Source organism: Dasypus novemcinctus, chromosome 20, assembly GCF_030445035.2.
Source record: "Dasypus novemcinctus isolate mDasNov1 chromosome 20, mDasNov1.1.hap2, whole genome shotgun sequence".
In the NCBI taxonomy this organism is placed as follows: domain Eukaryota; kingdom Metazoa; phylum Chordata; class Mammalia; order Cingulata; family Dasypodidae; genus Dasypus; species Dasypus novemcinctus.
In genome coordinates this window covers 22,611,099-22,631,894 of record NC_080692.1, presented here as the reverse complement: position 1 = coordinate 22,631,894, position 20,796 = coordinate 22,611,099, and the positions used below count along the sequence as shown (strand labels likewise).

General features: G+C 36.8%; 3 protein-coding genes across 3 annotated transcripts in view; 1 reads left to right on the top strand and 2 right to left on the bottom strand.

The window, feature by feature from the left end:
* Positions 1 to 1,055, bottom strand: part of DYRK4 (dual specificity tyrosine phosphorylation regulated kinase 4) — an 89,541-nt gene extending 88,486 nt beyond the window's left edge. The window contains exon 1 of the mRNA XM_058282612.2: positions 872 to 1,055. The gene's annotated coding sequence lies outside the window, so the exon portion shown is untranslated. The remainder of the gene's footprint in view (positions 1 to 871) is intronic.
* The window catches only part of RAD51AP1 (RAD51 associated protein 1), a 32,554-nt gene extending 31,464 nt beyond the window's left edge, over positions 1 to 1,090 (bottom strand). Inside the window, exon 1 of the mRNA XM_071210050.1 lies at positions 928 to 1,090. Within this exon, the coding sequence (XP_071066151.1) occupies positions 928 to 1,090 (163 nt within the window). The remainder of the gene's footprint in view (positions 1 to 927) is intronic.
* A 16-nt stretch (positions 1,091 to 1,106) lies between these two features.
* FERRY3 (FERRY endosomal RAB5 effector complex subunit 3) overlaps positions 1,107 to 20,796 on the top strand; it is a 45,740-nt gene continuing 26,050 nt past the window's right edge. Inside the window, exons 1-9 of the mRNA XM_004459020.5 lie at positions 1,107 to 1,413; positions 3,329 to 3,520; positions 4,853 to 4,998; positions 10,023 to 10,204; positions 12,919 to 13,018; positions 13,109 to 13,230; positions 18,185 to 18,291; positions 18,656 to 18,853; positions 19,649 to 19,777. Of these exons, the coding sequence (XP_004459077.1) occupies positions 3,343 to 3,520; positions 4,853 to 4,998; positions 10,023 to 10,204; positions 12,919 to 13,018; positions 13,109 to 13,230; positions 18,185 to 18,291; positions 18,656 to 18,853; positions 19,649 to 19,777 (1,162 nt within the window). The 5' untranslated portion in view covers positions 1,107 to 1,413; positions 3,329 to 3,342. The remainder of the gene's footprint in view (positions 1,414 to 3,328; positions 3,521 to 4,852; positions 4,999 to 10,022; positions 10,205 to 12,918; positions 13,019 to 13,108; positions 13,231 to 18,184; positions 18,292 to 18,655; positions 18,854 to 19,648; positions 19,778 to 20,796) is intronic.

Here is a 20,796-nt window from a genome sequence, read left to right as displayed (position 1 = left end):
TACAAGTCTCCCTGCTGCTCATTATTCTAGAGTGTTAGGGCCTTCTCTCTGTTCCTCCAATATGCTCAAGCTCAGAGCCCTGACTCTTGCTATTCCCTCTACCTGTACTGCCCCACATTTCCGCATGGCTAGGTGCCTCATCATTCATGTCTCAACACAAGTGTTATCTCCTTAGCGAGCCATGTCCTAACTACTCTACTTAGAATAGGGCTCCCCTCTTTCCCACTCTATCACATTGCCATGCTTATTTTCAGCTCCCTACTCACCCAACCCCCACTGGAATGTAACTTCTGTCACTTGGTACAGTATAGAAATGAATAACTTTACAGGATGAACGGCTGACCTTTAGCCTCCACGGCACTCATATGTAGAGGAAAAAATACAAATAGCATAACGGAAACCTCAGAGGCTCTGGAGTCAGATGACTTAGGTTTGCGTACTGTCCTGCCCCTTATTAGCTGTGCGACTTTGTTAAATGTGCCTTTCTGTCTGGGAGTTTTTAATCGATCAAATGGGTATAGCTAATCTTTCTATATCAAAACAATAAGTGATGAGCAAATGAAACAACACATAAGTAGGCGCTCCATGAAATGCAAGGCGCTGTTCAAATGCTAACATAACAAGGTCTTATTTGATGGGATCGGTAAAGAGAGACAGAAGACTATGATGTCAGGATACTTCTAAGGAACGCGTGGCCCTCACTGAAAACTGGAGTTTCTTCATGACAGGGCCTTTTCCCCTAACCGTCCATCCAACTCCCACCATCCCCACGCTCCATCCACCCGACTCTTCCCCTCAGTCCTGTGTGGTCAGTTTGTCTATAGCACCTTCCTTCCCTTTCTCCCCAAATCCGCTGGATGTCATTACTCACCGCACAGGCCGCACCATGGTCTCCTAGAAGGTTGTAACCCTGCAGCTCTCAAGTACCCGCTGGCAGCACCGGCGGTTCCAACTCCCGCCCAAAGCCAAACACCGCAGCTCCCCGCCCACCGGCAGCAGCCCTCCAATCACCTCCAGCCAGTCTTGAGCCCCGCATGCGCTCTGAGAAGAACTCGGTCGGACCCCTCCCGAGACGCTCGCGCTTCCGCATCCGGTCTGCCCGAGCTGAGTTTGTGCCCTGCCCTTGCACTTTCGTGATGAAAAAGGGGCCTGCGCGGTCTCTGAAACATGCAATAACGGCCGAAGTGCACCTTCCTACACTTTTCAAATTATTAACTTGAGGAAACAAGGGGCGCTTGTGTCGATGGGTTTTCCATTGAGTGCCAAGAGAGAGGAAGAGGTGTGGGCGAATCTGCCGTGGCGGATCTGCTGCCTGTGAAAACAAGCAGGCAAGTCAGCTGATAATCCACAAGTGCTGTGGTTTGTAGACAGTTCCGAGTGTGTAGACCGCTCAGGACTTCGGTACTAGGCGAGGTGAGTCCAGAACAAAGAATGAGAAAGCCCCAGACCGAAACGCCTTAAATGGGCTCCCTTGACTGGAGCTTCTCGACCCGGCAGCCCACCTTCATTTTTCACAGACTGATTTTAAAAATTAGAACCTTGGAGCCTCCTCTTTATTGGGTGTGTGAATTCGGGCCAGCCCTCCTGCCACTCCATTTTTGTAGGGGAAATCGTCCTTGGTTTCACCCCTGCTAAAACGGAGGCGAAGCTTTAGATAGACCATCAAAAACAACAACAGCAAAAAAAGGCGGAAGGGGAAGTATCACTTTGTTGGACCGCCATAACTCTAAATGTTGAATGGATTGAAACCAGAGTTGAAGGTTTTTGTTACCGAAAGTATTGAATCTGAACAATATTTTACCATAAACCAGTACTTAGCTAATTCAGTTCACTACTGCAGTATCCCTTTATTGCCTCCGCCTTCATGTGCACTCAGTTACTGCCCCGTGGACTTTTTTTTTTTAACCAAATATCTAATTTTATAATCACTAGCTTCCATTCATTCATCATCTTACGTTTATCGGATGCTTCGTGTTGTTTTGTTAATCCCTATGACAGTCTTGCCAGGTAAATGGCATTATCCCCAAATGACAGTAGCTTAGTCTACAAGTAAATGGTAGAGTTGGAATTCGGGCCATTTGAATGACAGAATCAAAGATTCTTTCTTTAAACGCTATACTTACTACCTTCCACAAATATTGTCCCAAGGTCTATATGCACAATGTTAGGTGCTGTGGTTCATCCATAGATAATACACAGGCCTTGTCCTCAGGATGCTCACAGTCTGGTGAGGACATGGTAAAGATGAAGCTGGAGATGTAAATGAGGATCAGATCACAGAGAGCCTTGTATGCCGTGCTGGGGAGTTTGGGGAGGAGGCAGTTGCAAAACACCCTAGGAGTTTTACTGCAGGCAATCTAAAATATGGAGGGGTGGGAATGGTTGGTTCGCTGATGGCAAGGAAACCTGTTGGGCTGTTTAATGTAAAATCAGTGGGAATTCTTTTCCTCATGGGCTGAGGTCAGAGCTTCCCTAAGGCACAAAGCTCATTCTTTTTTTCTTTTTTCTTTTTGGCTGACAGTCTTTCTAAAGCTTCATCTCAGTTTTAGAAGGGGTGAAACACCATACGGTTCAACAAATATTTGTTAGTACTTGCTATTATATTCCCAGTGTCCTGCCTGGGACATTGAATAACTGTGACTTACATGGAGAGAACACTGTGAAAACTGACTTGATAGGGAAAAAGCTCCAGCCAAGCAGGCCTGATAGGATCCTGGCCGATGAATGAGTCTTTAGTTGATATTGATGTTTACACCCTTTAACTAGATGGTCTTCTTTTTGAATAGTGTCCAGTTTGCTTTGTGGGGCATCTGTACTTTCTATTTCCTGTATGTCTTCTTCCCACATGGAAACCTTTCCATTACCACCTCCTCATTACCTACCACATTAGATCTCTTAGGCAAGCTCTTTAAGATCTCCAAGGTCACTTGGTGACTCTCATCTGTTTCTTTGCCATATTCACCATTGTTCCATAAGCTCTATATCTTCCCATCCTTGCATCTCTTCCTTAGACTCCTTTCTTGTCCTCTCCATGTCCCATTTCCTATTCTTGAAATCCTTGCTGGAAATGCAAAGTACTTCATAGGCATCTTTTTTTTTTTTTTTTTCTTGAATAAAGTTTAAAAGAAGCACTTAGTAAAGTAAAATGCTTGTTTCTTCCCTCACAAAGATGAAAATGCAGGGGTAAACCTCAGAGAAACTAGAATAATTGGCTCAGACTCACATAAATAAAATTTCTGAATGGCAGAACTCTCTTAGAAGTTGAATAAAAATAATGAAACTTCAGATTTTCTTATGGACTTCTAATCTGCTACTCCTTTTTCTGTAGATACTCTGCCAAAGATGAAGAAAAACAGAGAAAGATTCTGCAACAGAGATAGGGAATTTATGTATAAATTCAAAGTAGGAAGTCAGTTCTTCGAACTGAGGGTACCACTTCAATTTCCTGTACAAGAGAATGCCAGCCACTTGCATGGACGTCTGATGTTGCTGCACAGTTTACCTTGCTTTATAGAAAATGGTGAGGACTGATTTTTTTTCAGACAGTATTACTTTGTTATTTTCCTATAATCCCTGTTATTGGAATTTTTAGATTACATAGCATAAACCTAAGAAGCATTAGAAACAGCCATAACATTTTATGTGTTGGTTTAACTGCTTGCCTTCCAAGAATTAAAAAGATTCCCCAGACTTTTGTTTTATGGAGTGTTATTTCCTAAACCCTTGTTGCTTCCAAGAAGGTTTAGCATAAATATTAAGTTAAATGGTGAAAAAGTAGTGTCAAGATCTGGATTAGAACTCTTGACTTCTGAATTTAGTTTGGGTGGATTCATAGACATTTCAGTTGTCACTTATTATGGTATTATAGAATTAAATTGCTAAATTGGTTGTCACTTTTAGTGATGTGGTCAATTCCTGAGACATCAAGGAAGGGGAGTACTGTCTTTAAATTAGCTTTGCTTACCTAAATTAATTCCATAAAGTTATCTTAATAACACATTCTTTAGAGAAGGTCTATTCTATTTGACAGATGAGGAAAAATTTTTAAATTGAGAATATAAAAGGTACACAGGACCCAAGAAATTTTCTAGCACAATCTCATTGTATAATAAACAAGAAAACTGGGATATAAAGAAATTAAATTATTTGCCTAAATCAGTGGTTCTCAAAATGAAACTTGTTAGAAATACAAATACTCGAGACCCCATGCCATTCCTTCTGAGTCTTGCATAAAGCAATATGTTTTAACAAATGTCCATGGATTCTGATGCATGCTAGAAAGACTGAGAACCATTGACCTAAAGTCATGAAGTGACAGAGACAAGACCAGGACTTATCCTGACTTCTATCCCAATGTATTTTTGTTGTATCAGCTACAAGTAGTGTCTCTAAATTTGTAATTGTAGACCATCTGAATTAAGTCAATTATATATTAATCATTAAATCTCTCTTCCAAAATGTAAAAGATATAAAATTATACAGGGAGTTCTCACTTACAGTATCCTTCATAGCCTCAAAATCTGTAGAAAGTTTTTGTCTATGTGCTTCTCTCTACTCAACTTCAAACTGAAGAATTAGGCTTAAGAAATTAATATTACTTAATTAGTATCAAGGTTATATTTATGAGTTCAGGATTTTGACCTTTCTCCCTGCAGGAACCTGTAATAAAAAAGAAAAATAATTGTGAAATTAGTTAAATGACCCCTTAATTGATTTTTTTGTTGGACAGTCTGTTAAGGGTTTGTGTGTTGTGCTTGATAAAATAAAAAATTTCATGTTAGAATACCTGGTAAAATGTTCCGTATTTATGTCTGAATTTTGCTGATGACGGAATTTATTATCCCTATTACAGACTTAAAAGAAGCTCTGAGCCAGTTTATAGAAGAAGAATCCCTCAGAGATTATGATAGAGATGCTGAAGCAGCTCTGGAAGCTGTGAAATCAGGTGAAGTAGATTTACACCAGTTGGCAAATACATGGGCCAGAGCTTATGCCGAGGTAAGATAGAAAATGTCAAGGATGTTCTGGACTTTCTTGTGGATTTTTAAATTGTTAAACTCATACTGAAACAGGTGTATAATTCTTTTTCTACGTTCAAAATGTATTCCATAATATACAGTATATGGTACTTCTGTTCTTCCTTCCTATCTCAGGGTCAGCACACAAGACAAAATATTTTAATGCCTTTGTAAAATGAGGACTACTTTTATATCTATTACCAACCTAAGATTGCCAGATTGAGCAAATAAAAATGTAGGACAACCAGTTAAATCTGAATTTCAGATTAACAGCTAACAAGTTTTTAGTATAAATGTGTTTCATACAATATGTAGGACATACTTATCCTTAAAAATTATTTGTTTTGTATCTGAAATTCTAATTTAATTGTGTGTCCTTTATTTTATCTGGTAACTCTACACCCAGCAGTAATACTTAATTTTAAGCTTTGGTCTGCTTTTGTCCTCTCATTTGTCTTTATTGTTGTTAGACAGCTATATAATGTAATCATTTTTCCATTTAAGTAATATACCTTCATAAAGTTTAAGATATTATTGGTTATAATACACACCATATTCTTTACTACTAAGAAGAAAAAGAAAATGAAAATACCTCCAATTAAGCAACGATAAGATGCCTTCAAATATAAGATCCATCATGATATCTGAGACTTGTAAAGTGAAAAAATATACATCTAGAATTGATGAGAAACAGTATGATGAACATCTTCTATATGCCAGGTATATGTTGGGGGTGAAATAGTGAACAAGACATACTACAGAATGAAATTTATATTCTAGTTAGAGAGCCAGATACAGAATTGTGTAAACATATAAATAATTGCAAGCTGCGGTGAATGAATTACATCTCACTTTAAGCGAACTGAGCCTATGAGAATTTAAAAGAAATAATATGATGGGGTCATAGTTGAGGGATGAAAAGATCACTTGGGCCAGATTTCTGGCTCAAATAAGCCAATGAATGGTAAATGGTGGTTCCATTCACTTGGCGAGAAGCAAGTTTTAGCAGAAAAGTGAAGACTTGAATTTTACACCAATTGAATATTAAGTGCCCATAATGCAAATGGAGATGTCTTGTAAGCATTTATCCATATGGGTCGGGCATTTAGGGAAGTTGTTTGGACTGGAGACATGGGTGTGGGAACCATTCATATACGAATGAATTATAATTGAGTAAATGAGATTGCCCAGAGAACAAGATGAGAAGATGCCTGGATAGACTCCTGAAGAAGCCCTGTATTATAATTGCCTCTTGAATTACCTGTATCTCCTACTTGTGTGAATATCCACCTGGAAATGTCTATTTTATTCACCATTATAGCTTCATTATCTAGCACAGTGCCTGCAAATAATTGTGTTTTGTGTTGTGATGTGTGTTGGATGGATGGATAAATGGGATGGGTGGATAGCAAATAAACACTAATGTTTGAGGGTTGAACAGATGAGGAACCTGCAAAGGAAGAGAGGCCAGAGAAGTAGGAAAAACATAAGAGATAATGGTTTCGTGAATGCTGAGGAAAAAGGGGTCCAAGAAAGAGGGAATAGTCAGTAAGTGTCAAATTCTGCAGAAAAAATCAAGCAAGGAAAAAAGTAAAAAATCTCCATTGCATTTATCAAGTCATCTTATCTGTGGTAAGAGTAGTTTCAGTGGCTCAGCAGGGACAAAAGCTAGATTTCAGTAAGTTTAAAATAATGTGGAAAGTTGGAGAGAGAGTGTGTGTAGATAAGAAGTTGGGTATGTGGAGGAAAAGGAATAGGCAGTTGCTAATGGAGAACACAGGGTCAGAGGATTGTTTGTTTTAAGATAGAAAAATAAAAACTGAATGGAATCCAGAACTAAGTAGAGGTTTAATCTTAATTGTTTCCTAACTGTTTCTTCCATTGTAGCAGAGGGGTGAATGAAAGAGGAAAGGTAAACTTAGAGAACTTTAATTAAGTAGCAGGAAGTTGAAGATATTCTGTTCTGATTGCTTCTACTTTATGTGTGAAATAGGTAAGACAGGCCATGTGTTTAGATGAGGTAAAGGGGGCAGGTGAGAAAGAGGATATTTGAGGAGACAACTGACCAGAGAAAGATAGGATTGCCAGGCATCGTTGAAGGTCAAGGTTAGAGTGGCACCAGTCTGCTGCCATAAGCTTTAGAAGAATGTGATTTTCCGCTGTAGCTCCCTACATCCTGACTGCAGGCATGGAGAAGAGAAATAAGTTTAGAGTTTTAGGTAGAAAAAAGAATATGAGTCAAGGAGAGTTGAGGATACTGGCAAAACAGTGGTTGTGTGTTGGACTGTGGAATGTAAGCTACATAGGGAAGGAAGTGAAGGTAGGTGGGAGCTGATGACATAAAAAGAAAATAGGAAGTTTGTGGAGAGGAGGTGCTAATGAAGTTAAAGGATCAGTGGATTGGCAGTAACTGGGTGAGAAATCTTGGTCGGAGGTTATAGTCAGAGACTTGGATGTTTGAATTGTAGAGGTTGAGCAGTTCCTTGTGATGATATGAACTGGGTGACTGAGGTGAAGTAGAGAACTTGTTAAAAATAGGGTGTTCAGGAAACTAGGAAGGCAGGGCATTGGAAGGGTTGTCTACACAGATATTGAAGTGACTCTGGATGATGACAGGATTTGGAACAGAGAGAAAGGCTGTGAACTCAGTGCCAAAGCTTTAAATGAATGAGGGTGAATGACAGGAATGTTGTTAGATAATGATGGCCATGAAAGATAAGGGATGCTGAATGGTTTGAGCCTCAGAGAAGCAGGTTTGTCAGCCTGAAGGTAGAGGTAGGGAACAAATGGTCTGGACATTGAACAGTTTTCTCTTTGTAGGCCCTTACTCAGTTCCCTGTTCCTCTCAGCTATTGTGATCCCCTTTTTAGTATCATCTCTCCTGAGAGGTGATGTTAGATATTTCCAGGAAAAACTCTGTCTGGTGCTTCTCATATAGGTAGCTTCACCTTACTTATAGGGCTTGCCCTAGGCTGAGTTTTAAATCAATGCTGCAAATTGATAGATTTAGCTGCCCTGGGTTAGTGGGGCTACAGAATGTCTAGTGCTATGTATGGCCGAGCAGATCCCTACACTCTTGCACTGGCTTCTTCCTACTAAATTTCAGCCTGAGACTGAAGTGAAATTTGAACAGAGATTAAGTCATGTGGACTGGTTTTAATTCCTAGAGTAGTGTCAGGTCCACAATAAAGAGCACTTATCAAAATGAGTCTTCAGGTTTTCAGAGACAGTGAAGAGAATCCTAGTTCTTGACTCAGCTAGTCTTCTAAACTCCTCCCTCCTGATCTGGTAATTGGCTGAAGGATAAGTGAGTCAGAATAGAGAAATGTTTCCCTGCTGATTATCATGCCAAGTTCAAGTTCAAGATAACCTGTTTCTGTGATGTATTAGTTTGTCTTATTTTAAGTTAAATTATTAATCTGGGTTCATGTCATAGTTTCCAGTTTTTAACATTTTCTTTGGTAAGAAAAGGGAAGAATTTAGGTAGTTCTTTTTCACAGGTGTCTGTTTTTGTAGACCAGTAATGGGAAAAATACTTAAGTCTTTGTTTTATTTCCACTTTTTTTTTTTTTTAAAGGAGTAACCCTTTATTTTTAGAGAACAAAGAAGTTTTCAGTAAATAATCTTTCCCGTGGTGAATAGACAACATAAAAATCAGCCTCCAGCCATCAGCAGCTGCTCTGCTCAGGCCCTGGGTTCTTCCTTGCTCAGGTGGGGAGGTGGGGTGTGTGCTTCCCTTCTTTTATTAACTTGTCCCGTTGCTTCTGGATGGCACTCATGCTTCTCATCGTTTTCTGCCGAAGCATACATTCTACGAAATCCTCAAACTCTATCTTGTACTCTTTCTCTGCCCGGATACACTGATTCCATGGGCACATTCTATCCATTCTTTTTCAAAAGCGTGGCAATGACTTGGAAGCTTGTAAGGCTGCTCAGCACTTTGGATTGTCAAACAATCTAAGTTAAGGTCTAGCCTTTTCTGCACATCAAAGAAAGGGATGACGTGCTGCTGCAGTGTCCTCCTCTCTTCACTGACTGCCGCTCCTGCACGGTCGCCTTACGACATGGGCACCTCGCCGCTTATTGCCATTTTTGCCATTTGCAATCTTTGGCAAGGGACTTCTCAACATATCCATTTCCTCAACCTGTCTGTCTGATATCTTGAGGTGACTGCCCTTTCTATCTTCCTGGATGCATGTGTGTGTACAAGCATATCCCAGTTTTGTCTCTCTCTCTCTGTTTCTGTTTTTGTGCTTCTTAGTTCTTATTCAGTCCCTTAATCACTCTGATAGCTACTGTTTTCATGTACTAAAAAGCATGCTTGTATTTATTTTAAAAAGCACAGAATACAGAAAAGGTCAAAATAAGAAAATCACACAGGTTTATCTTAATATATAAATCCTCTGCATGAATTAGATTTTCAAAGTCAATGCATCATCACACAAGTGACCACATAGGGAACTTTTGTGTTCTACATATATAACCTATAAAAACTTTTTTAGCAGTGTGATTTTTAAGTGAAAAGTTTTTTTCTGATTATATACATGCAAGTTATTAATTGTACAATACAATAATTTTCTTCAATACATTAGAATATAAAGAAAATAAAGGTCATCAGAAATCCCACTGCCCCAAAATAGACACCATTAGTATTTTGTTTTGTTGACCATCCCTTCCTGTGTGTGTGTTGCTTTACAGAAATGAGATCATAGCGTATTTATTTTCTTTTTTAGTTAACATTTCCTATCCTTTCCTCCACATTGCACCTCCCCCTCATCCCTGTCCCCAGGGAACTCATATTAATGACTTAGTTTACATTTTTCCTTATTTTTTCCAAATGAATATAATCCTATATAACTTAAATATCCATAGATAAACGGGGGGGGGGCTCTCTGTCCATGTCTATTTAGAAAAATGAAATCATAATATACACACTTTTTCTAGGAGTATGTTAAATAAAAATACTGCATCATGATTTAAGAATGGCTGTGTATCATCTTGTAGACCACATTAGAGCATGCAAGGCCTGAAGAGCCCAGCTGGGATGAAGATTTTGCAGATGTGTACCATGACCTAATCCATTCTCCCGCCTCCGAAACGCTCCTAAACTTGGAACATAATTACTTTGTTAGTATCTCAGAACTGATTGGTGAAAGAGATGTGGAGCTGAAAAAATTACGTGAGAGGTATTTCCAGTTTCTCGCAATATCATAATTATATATTACACGTCAAATATAATAGCCTGCAGAACTTTTTATTTTTTATAAAATTAAATAATATTTAATTAATAAAATTAAAGAATAAAACGAATCTTCAATTTTAGAAATTCATTTTCTTGTGCGTTCAAATGTGCAGTATCAACTACAAGGTTCTCATAGATTTGTAGAACTCAAGTGATTTACCTAAATAAATTATGCTGGCCCTATATATTCTTATTTCTAGTAAGAGGAATAGCTTATGTCTGTTGAAGGCTTACTTTGTTCTAGGCACTGTGCAAAGTGCTTTGGATGCCCTATTTCATTTATCCTCACCACAGTTCTATTATGCCCATTTTACAGATGAGAAAACTGAGGCTTAAAGAGGTAACTTGACTAGGCAAATCAGGAAGTCTGATACTAAAACTTTTTGGAACTAGGCCATGCTGGCTCCCTATTCAGTACCTGTTTATTACCCTGCTAAAATTAAGTCCATGGTCTCTTTCAGTTCATTTTAGAAATTTATTTACATTAGTAAATTTTAAAACAACAAAAAGAACAAATCACTGGTATTATTCCAAGAAATTTTAATTAGATTTGAACTCATTCTGCATAGATTACTTAATATAGTAAAGAAACACTGCTTTTCTGATTCATTTTTTCTTCATAATAAGCAAGAAGTCACTAGCATTATTTATTTTAAAGCATGGCTTTCTAGCCTGCTTTCTAGTAATGCTAGGAAGCCATGTGAATTCAGGACACACTCTTCTAGATAATCCATTTATTTCAGCATAATCTAATAATGTTTATTACCTTAAAAACATTTAAGACTTTGTATATACATGACTTTAAGATAATTTTTTAGTGTTCCTGATGCAAAAATTTTGTTTATTATGATAGAACTGTCTCTCTGTCAAAAAGAATGTAATGTTTTGAGACATGTCACTCTTTATAGGGTGACTCTCCCTGGTGAGACAATTACTCCTTTCTAGGTGTGATGCCTGCAGTATGGGTAGTTGCTACCAGTAAAAAGTCAAAGCTATATCCCCAGGGAAGACAAAATTTTGAATTTTCTCTGCTTCTTTAATGTATAACCAATAAAACTGTGAATGTATTTTGGAAAGAACAAAATACAGAACCAGATTTTTAAAAACATACCTGATATAACTAGATTACCTTCTGCTGGCCTTCATTTGTTTGATTTTTCTACCAGAGCTTCAAATAATATAACTTTCAACTCATTTTGAATCTGTTGTCAGATTTGTCACTTCTGACGTACTGCTGTGTATATTTAGTATTTCATATGAAATATAAAAATTCCTCTGATCTTAATCATATAAATTATATATAGATTAATTGTATCACTACTTGCATTTCTGCTATATTTGAAGTGAATTAAATATCTTGAAATTTTATTTATTGAGTTACTATTTATTAAAGGTTTTTTTCCTCATTGGAAATCTGCGTTTTTAGCAAACCAGATTCAAGATAGTTCTTTAACAATGGCAATGGTACTTTTTATCCACTAGGGGGAATGTGTGTAATGTAAAATATTAATACATATTTATATCTAAGTTTGTATTTATAAATGTTTAGCACTTATCTCTGTTTCTAAATAAAAACCTCACTTGCAAGCAAAATTTTCACCGGACTTGTAGTAGTTATTAAAAATTAACGGGTTCACCCCATTAGAACTAAGTGGAAGTTAAGGGATACTGAATATTTAATACTAGAAGGTATTATAGAAACATAGAAATGCTTAATCTGTGTGAATGGATTTCATTTATCATAATAAACATACTAGTATCTTAATCAGTTGCTATAAATAAATATAAATTGACTTTCAGTGCAATTTACATAAGTTAATTAGGATATTTTTTGTTTGAAAAATGTATTAGGCTAAACTTTTTATTTCCATTTGTAATGAAGATAATTTTTAATTTGAAATTTTTAAAATGAACTTATTTTTAGCATATAATTACATACAAAAAGGAAAACAAATTGTAAATGTACAGCTCAATACATTTTTACATCGTGAGACTACCCATGTCACCATCACCCAGATCAAGAAACAGAATATTTCCAACATGCTTTCCTGGTCAGGACCCATCTTACCTCATAAATAACCATTATATGAACTGCTAACACTATAGATTAGTTTTTTCTGTAGGGATAATATTTTTAATTAACACACAGTCTATGGAAAAAGAAAGGGATGCATTATTCTGTAAAGGTCATTTTGTGACTTAATAATTTGGTTCTTAGAACCTAATTGGCAGCCTCTAATTATAATATAAACTTTCAGAGGTTGAAATCATTTTAGCTTATGTACAAATAAAGAAAATGTATTAAAGCCAGAATTACAGAGTATCTTCTTTGAGGGAATCTGCAGATGGAAAGGTATCTGGACTTTTAAACATTAGCCATAGTAATCGAAAGGTAGCTTATATTGGATTGCTTTCATTTTGCATTAAATTGAGATTACAACTTTGCTCTCCAGATGACGTTTTTGGTATGACATTATCGTTATTAGTTATACATCTCCATTTCCAAGAATTCAAAGTGGTTTCCAGGGATTTTAATCCTCATACCTGGACATACCCACTTCAAAATAAAAATTTTCTATTATTTTCTTTTACTTTCTGAAGTAGCCATATGCCATGAAAGTTGAATGACTATATCTTATTTACTGATTTATGTTTTAGACAAGGTATTGAAATGGAAAAAGTAATGCAGGAATTGGGAAAATCACTGACAGATCAAGATGTGAATGCACTGGCTGCTCAGCATTTTGAATCCCAACAAGTAAGTGGAATATAGTAACTTTCAGGTATGAAATTACATTTTCTTATTTTTATATTAAAAAAATTAACTAGTTGTACTATCTATTTTTAGGACTTAGAGAATAAGTGGATGAATGAATTAAAACAATCAACTGCCATCCAAAAGCAAGAGTATCAGGAATGGGTGATAAAACTTCATCAAGACCTAAAAAACCCCAACAACAGCTCCCTCAGGTATTAATCATGTATTTTTCATATAAGACAAAAGTTCGTTTTCAGTAATAGTTTGTATTTATTACAAAATTGAACCTTTTTAGTTGTAGTTTAAAGTGCTAATGAAGATTCAGTATGATTCTATGCTTTTAACACTTTTTGGGTTATTGTCTTTATGTGGATTATTTGGAATGGGAGGGGGTTTGATTGGTTTGGGTTAAAATAGTGACTCTCCTCTAGAACTAGACCTTAGGAATCTTTTAGGTTCATATCCCAAATACCCTGAAGAACAAAAGTTTTTTGTTTTAATTTAAGTGCAATTTTTAAATTTTAAAAATCATTTATATCTTATGTAAGATATCTTTGCCTAATCTAAGATCCCAAAGATATTCTCCTACATTTTATTCCATTCTGGAAGTTTTAACACTTTAGATCTTTCATGTAGATGTACGATACATTTCATTTTGTTTTTTTTTTAATGTATTTTATTGATATGTATTAATTTTTTTAGAAGCTTTCTGTTCTCAGCCTTTTTTTTTAAGATTGATTGATTGATTGATTGATTGATTGATTGATTTCCCCCTCCCCGCCCCCCCCCCCCCCCTCGCCCAGTTGTCTGTTCTCTGTGTCTGTTTGCTGCGTCATCATCTTTATCCGCTTCTGTTGTTTTCATTGCCCGGGAATCTGTTTCTTTTTGTTGCGTCGTCTTGTTGATGTCAGCTCTCCGTGTGGGTGGCGCCATTCTTAGGCAGGCTATACTTTATTTCGCGCTGGGCAGCTCTCCTTACAGAGCGCACTCCTTGCACGTGGGGCTCCCCTATGCGGGGGACACCCCTGCGTGGCACAGCACTCCTTGCACATATCAGCACTGCATGTGGGCCAGCTCCCACAGGCCTCCTTGACCCGGGGTTTGAACCGCAGACCTCCCATATGGTAGGCGGACGCCCTAACCACTGGGCCAAGTCCGACTCCAATACGTATTAATAAAGCATATAATTCATCCACAGTGTATGATATACATTTTTCGTTAATTTTTGCATATGGTAAGGACTATGATTGTGTAGTCATCACTGCAATCTAATTTTAGAACATTTTCAAACACACCTTAAAAGAAATCCCACGCATATGAGTAGTCACTCCGTATCACCATTCTAACCCATACCCATCACTCCTAGCCCTACGCAATCATTAATCTACATTCTGTCTATAGATTTGCCTATTTTGTATATCTCCTATAAATGGAATCATACAATAAGTGGTCCTTTCTGTCTGGTTTCTTTGACTTCGCATAATGTTTTCAAGGTCCATCCACACTGTAGCATCTATAAGTATTCCATTCCTTTTTATTGCCGTATACCACATTTTGTTTATCCATTAATCACTTGCTAGATATTTGAGTTTCTCCTTTTTGGCTGCTATGAATAAGGTTTCTTAAACAGTCATGTACAAGTTTTTATTTGGACACATTTTTTCCTATCTCTTAAGTATATACTTAGGAGTAAGTCATATAGAAATTCTCTTTAACATTCATGGGCTTGAAGTGGTATCTCATTGTAGTTTTTTTGCTGAGAATTTTTTATCCATTCCTTCTCATGAATGGATATCGAATTTTGTCTATTGCTATTTCTGAACCTGTTGAGATGATTGTAGTGTTTTTTAAAAGTGTATGTGTGTGAGGGAGACGGACTTTGGCCCAGTGGTTAGGGCGTCCGTCTACCATATGGGAGGTCCGCGGTTCAAACCCTGGGCCTCCTTGACCCGTGTGGAGCTGGCCATGTGCAGCGCTGATGCGCGCAAGGAGTGCCGTGCCATGCAAGGGTGTCCCCCGCGTGGGGGAGCCCCACGCGCAAGGAGTGCGCCCGTGAGAAAAGCCGCCCAGCGTGAAAAGAAAGAGCAGCCTGCCCAGGAATGGCGCCGCCCACACTTCCCGTGCCGCTGACGACAACAGAAGCGGACAAAGAAACAAGACGCAGCAAATAGACACCAAGAACAGACAACCAGGGGAGGGGGGGGAATTAAATAAATAAATAAATCTTAAAAAAAAAAAAAAAAGTGTGTGTGTGTTTGTTGGTGGTTTTAATTTGCTGCTATTTTAAGAATTTTTTCATCTATGTTCATGAGAGATATTAGTCTATAGTTTTTGTTTTTTTCTTGTAATATCTTCATTTGGTTTTGGCTTCAGGACAATATGGGCATCATAAATGAGTTGGTGATTTGCTGATGACTGATATCTGTGAGCATCAATGTGATACTATGTTTTTTTTATTTCTAGCATATTCATTTAATCTTCCTTCTAAAATTCCTCCTCTATCAAGCTCGTTGTCTACCTTTTCCATTAGATCTTTTAACATATTAATCATTGTTATTTTAAAGACCTTTCTGTTTGTTCCAATATCTGGATCACCTGTAAGTCTGTTTCGTCTCTATGGATTCCTTTATCTCTTGACAATATGTTACATTTTCTTGCCTTTTGGGGAATGCCAGACACTGTGTGTGGAAGAAAAGAGACTGAGGCAAATAGTACTTATGGCTCGAAATGGTCAAGCTGTTAATGTGAAGGCTGTGCAAATCTAGGTGGCAGTTGAGCTGACTTTGGATTTTGTTATTTCTACGAGTATCTTCAGTGTGCCACAGGCTCCATTTTCAACAGCAGTTGACTGTTGCTACTTTGTGCTTAGATTGGGACTTGGAGTTTTAGAGGGTTTTTCCTCTGTCTTTCTGTTTTCAGCAGTCTGCATGCCTATGCCACAGAGTGGGGTCTCTCTCCAAGCTGTTCTTCAGCATTAGACTGTGGTTGCTTGTTACTTGGTGTTGGGCTCACAGAAGGAGGAGCAGAGGAATCTGTTGCCTTGGCCCAGCTTCAGTCTTGGGCAGGCTCTGCGTATCTGGACCTTGGGCATGGGTCATTCTCAGCTTTTCTGCCCCTCCTTCTGTGGCAGGCAAACTCTTACTTATATCTGTAATTGGTCTTGAGTCCAAAGTATTTTCCTGCCCCTACTGCACCAGTAGCAGACCTCTATTTGATATTAGTGTGGGATCTTGACCCAAAATGTTTTTCTGCCCTTCTTTCCAGTATAGGTAGTTTTTGTTTCTACCCTTTCCCCTGCAGCTGTGGATCTTAGCCTGTGTCTTTGAGGCTGGAGTGTTTCCTACCTCTCTCCCAGAGACAGATAGATATATGCTTCTAATTTTTCTCCACAACTAATGGCTCTTTCAAGTGCCTGGGCTCTAGGAAAGAGGTTTGCTTTCCTTCCTCCAGTGACTTTAATCTTTTGCTTCTTATGAGACAAGAATTCAGAGAAGTGGGAAAGGTTTCATGCCTGTCCACCAGCAGAAATCGAGCAGCTGTTCAACTTTTGTATGCCTGTGTTACGAAGAGAGGTGGCTCTCTCATTTCCTGCTCTGCCTGCAGTCTTTTCCAGAAACACCTGGTGGAAGCTACCATTTTGTGAGTGCATGCCAACTCCTCTTGTGCCTGGGGTCCCAGTTATTCTAAATTGGCATGTGTATTAGTCAGAGTTCTCTAGGGAAACAGAATCAATAGGAGATGTCTGTCAATAGTAAGAGATTTTATAAGAGTCTCTCACGTAACCATAGAGATGCACAAGTCCAGGTTCTGCAGGCAGGCTGCAAACCAGGGGCTCCAATAAAAGTCCAGTAAAGGTCCTTGATAAATTTCCAGGAGACATTGGCTGTCTAAGGACTAGCTGGGAAATTCTTTCTGAATGCTGAAATCACTTCCCCTTTTAAGGCATTCAACTGTTTGGACATAAAGTGTCACTCATTGCTGATAGCAATCTCCCTGATCGATGTAGATGTAATCAACTATCTATGCAGTAAACTCACTGATGACAAAAGCCCATAGAAATCCCTGTATTACAATTAGCCCAGTGCTTGCTTGACCAATCAACTGGGCACAATTACCTGGCCAAGTTGACACATTAGCCTAACCATCATAGCATGCTAGCCCATATTTGGTCTTTAAAAATACATTAAAATTTTAGCTGATTTCTCCTTTCTCCTTTGTATGTTAGTCACCTGTTTTTTTCCATGCTTTGCCAAAGGTGAAACTGTTCATGTGTTCTGTCTCTCCTTGGAAGGGCTTTTCACTGTTTGTAATTCAGTTTACTTGGTTATATCCAGTCTTTTAATGAGGTTTTTAAAAATTAGGACTTTGTAGATTATCTGGCTTTTTCTTGTTGTTAGGGTAGAAATGATATTCTCTTATGGATTTCTACATCGTTAGGTGAAGTCAAAATTATTATAACTTTATTTTTAAGTTTAAATTTACCATATTTACTAATGAAGTCAGTAAGACTAATAAGGATTTAGTCAGTGATATGATGACTAAAACAGACTTACAGCATCTTCAGCATACCATGCAGTTTGAGTTAAACAGTTGTTACAGTTATAGCACCTCCTTAGAAACCTTTTCAGTAACACAAAAGCAATGCAGAACAAGGAGAGAGGTCCTTTAATGGGAGGAGAATGCTGGGGGGAAAAAAACAAAAACAGGAAATAGTAAAAGTAGAGGTGGTGAACCCATCAAAATGAACTTTTTAAAAAAACTTTTATTTTCTTTGTTGTCATTTCACCTATTTTCTAGTTTTGCTAGAGCTAACCATGGTATGGGATGTATCGTATATTTTTTAATATAATGTTTTAAAGTGCTATTAGTCACTTCATTTAATCATTCTCTTAGGTCGCTAAAAAAAATTAAATAGTAATATATGAGTTGGTATTGTAGTAACTGAAAAAAGATAACGTATATTACTACTTTGAGGAAATGAAAGCGCAAAGTGGGAATTTTAGAACCTGTTGATGCTTATGGTTTTGGTTGTTACCATGGGTTAAGAATAAATTTAGGGATAATTTAAGTGCTACTTTCAGATGTTTATTATTAAACTTGCTCTCCTTTAATAAAAGTTTGTTGGCAAACATACAAAGAAAACATCAATAACTTCTTTAATTTCAGCGAGGAAATTAAAGTTCAGCCAAGTCAGTTCAGAGAATCTGTAGAAGCAAATGGAAGGATTTATGAGGAACAGAGAAAGTTAGAAGAAAGTTTTACCATTCACTTAGGTAAGTGTATTAATGTTTTGCAGTTATAATTTATGGTAGTTTGTGAAGCTTTGTGCCATAAGAGAAAATTCAGAGCATATGAATTATACTCATAGCATATGAGTAGACTATACCTATGTTAATTTTAGTTCCAAATTGCATCCTGCTCCAAGAAAGCCTGTTGTTCTTTAGCCCTGCGTTTTCTCTTTTAGCTTATATATTAATTTTTGCAAATAGATGGATTAAATATTAATACCTTTTAAAAGTGTAAGACCTACTTGTAGCACAAGAATTTCTCCAGATTCTTGTCATACATAGCTCCAATCTGTGATACTGAATTTTTGCCGCTGTCTGAGTATCCTTCTGGAACTTTTGCCTACCCCAGGAGCCCAGTTGAAGACCATGCATAATTTGAGATTGCTGAGAGCAGATATGCTAGACTTCTGTAAACATAAACGGAATCATCGAAGTGGTGTGAAACTCCATCGGCTTCAAACAGCACTGTCACTTTATTCCACATCTCTGTGTGGCCTGGTTTTACTAGTAGATAATCGAATCAATTCATATAGTGGTATTAAAAGAGGTAAGTTAACACCATCTATATTTATTTCATTACCGTTCTTGTAATATCATTCTTACAAAGAAAGGAATTATGGAAAAACTCAATTTTTAAAAATCACATCAGTATTCAAGCAGACCAACCAATACACACACAGAGCCATCGCTATTTTAGATTTATTTCATACTTTAGCATTGGTAGAGTGCTTCGTAATATTTAATTTTTCTTAAAACTCTATTATAATGGCAGGACCCTTGTTTCAAGATGCAACAAAAAAATCAGGATAGAAATGTAGTGTTCAATTTAAGAGCAGACTCTGGTTCAGTAATTTTTAAAAATAATCTCGCTCTCTAATGTGCTAGATAAAATTCTACCTTCCCTCTTAGTATAACTCATTTTTTATGACTATTTTAAAATATTTGAATATGTGAAATGTATTAAAATGTATCGATATTTTCTACAGAAGCGTAATTCAAGTTTATTTCTTATAAATATAAGATCCTTGTATTTTGTAGCACTTTTGGGGACTGGATTTTGAGCTATATTTTTATCTATTATTTTTATTTAAAGAAGACTTGGAATTATCCTGAAATTGTCTATTATTTATTTACTTTTTTGAGTGGTTAAGAGGTTAAAAGTTTCTGATAGTAACAAAATTGCTGTCCTCTAGAGAAGGCATAATTATTGAAAGGTCAAGTATAAAAAAATAATACTTATGAGTTTTACTTTTTATTTCTACTAGATCTCATTGTCTATAAGTAAATACTAAATATTTTATAGATGATACTTCTAAATTTGTTAATGTTTTGGGTCCCTTAGATTTTGCCACAGTTTGCCAGGAATGCACTGACTTCCATTTTCCCCGAATTGAGGAGCAACTGGAAGTTGTCCAGCAGGTGGTACTTTATGCTAGAACCCAGCGTAAGAATAAGTTGAAAGAATCACATGGTCAGTAAAACTCAAATATTTTTTATTTCACTTTTAGTATGTTGTTTTTAACCACACTAATGGCATGTGGATCATCATTAAAATCATATAGAAAATTCTGTTGTTGGAAAGGTGGAAGAAGGAAATTAAGAGCAAAATTCAAAATCTTCAGAAGCTTGAAGTCAGTTCTTAATTTCCTTTTTTTTACATAATTTTGTTCAAGACCCTTTAGCAAAACTGTTTTTAAAGCCAATACTGTGGTTATATGTGAATTAGGTACTCAGTGGAAAGCTGGTGATCTTTTGACCTAATTTCTCTATCTCTAAAAATTAACATAGTTTTTACTATATGGGTCATTGAAATCATAGAATAGGTAGCACAAAGCATATTTACTATATATATAAAAATCTGTCTTTGATGCCCTTAAGTAGCAGGACTCATTTATATGACTTGTTTTTGGTTATTTTTAAAAATCACTGTGGCCTTGAACAACTGCTTTTTCTATATTTATCCACAATATAAACATTCTTTCTGACTGTTGGAGATATTTACCCGAAAATATTTTTTAAGCTATGGAAAATGTTCATGGCATCTTTCCTCATATCTACACGTACAGTTAAGACATGGGTAAAAGGAAAAGCTCTAACTCAAATTATAAAGAAATTTTGCTCTTCTTTAATTGAAAAATGAAAATTTAAAAAGTTTCTTTATAAATAAAAATGATACCTTTGGATGGATTATATGGTATGTGAATATATCTCAGTAAAACTGCTTTTTAAAAAATGGTACCTTTATTTAGTTAGGAGCTAAATCAAGGATCATTTCATTTAAAAACATCTGTAAAGAATGTTTTTTAATTTTTCTGTCATTTCGTATTCTATCACAGGTATAAAATCACAATATATGTACTTGTCTGACTTGAATATATTCACAATAGTTTGTTGTTTCTTATAAAAAGTTATTGTTAGTGCCCAGGAAATAAAAGTTTTTAAATTGGGGCTGGTCAAACCTCTCAGTATGCTACTGGTGTTGGGGATGCT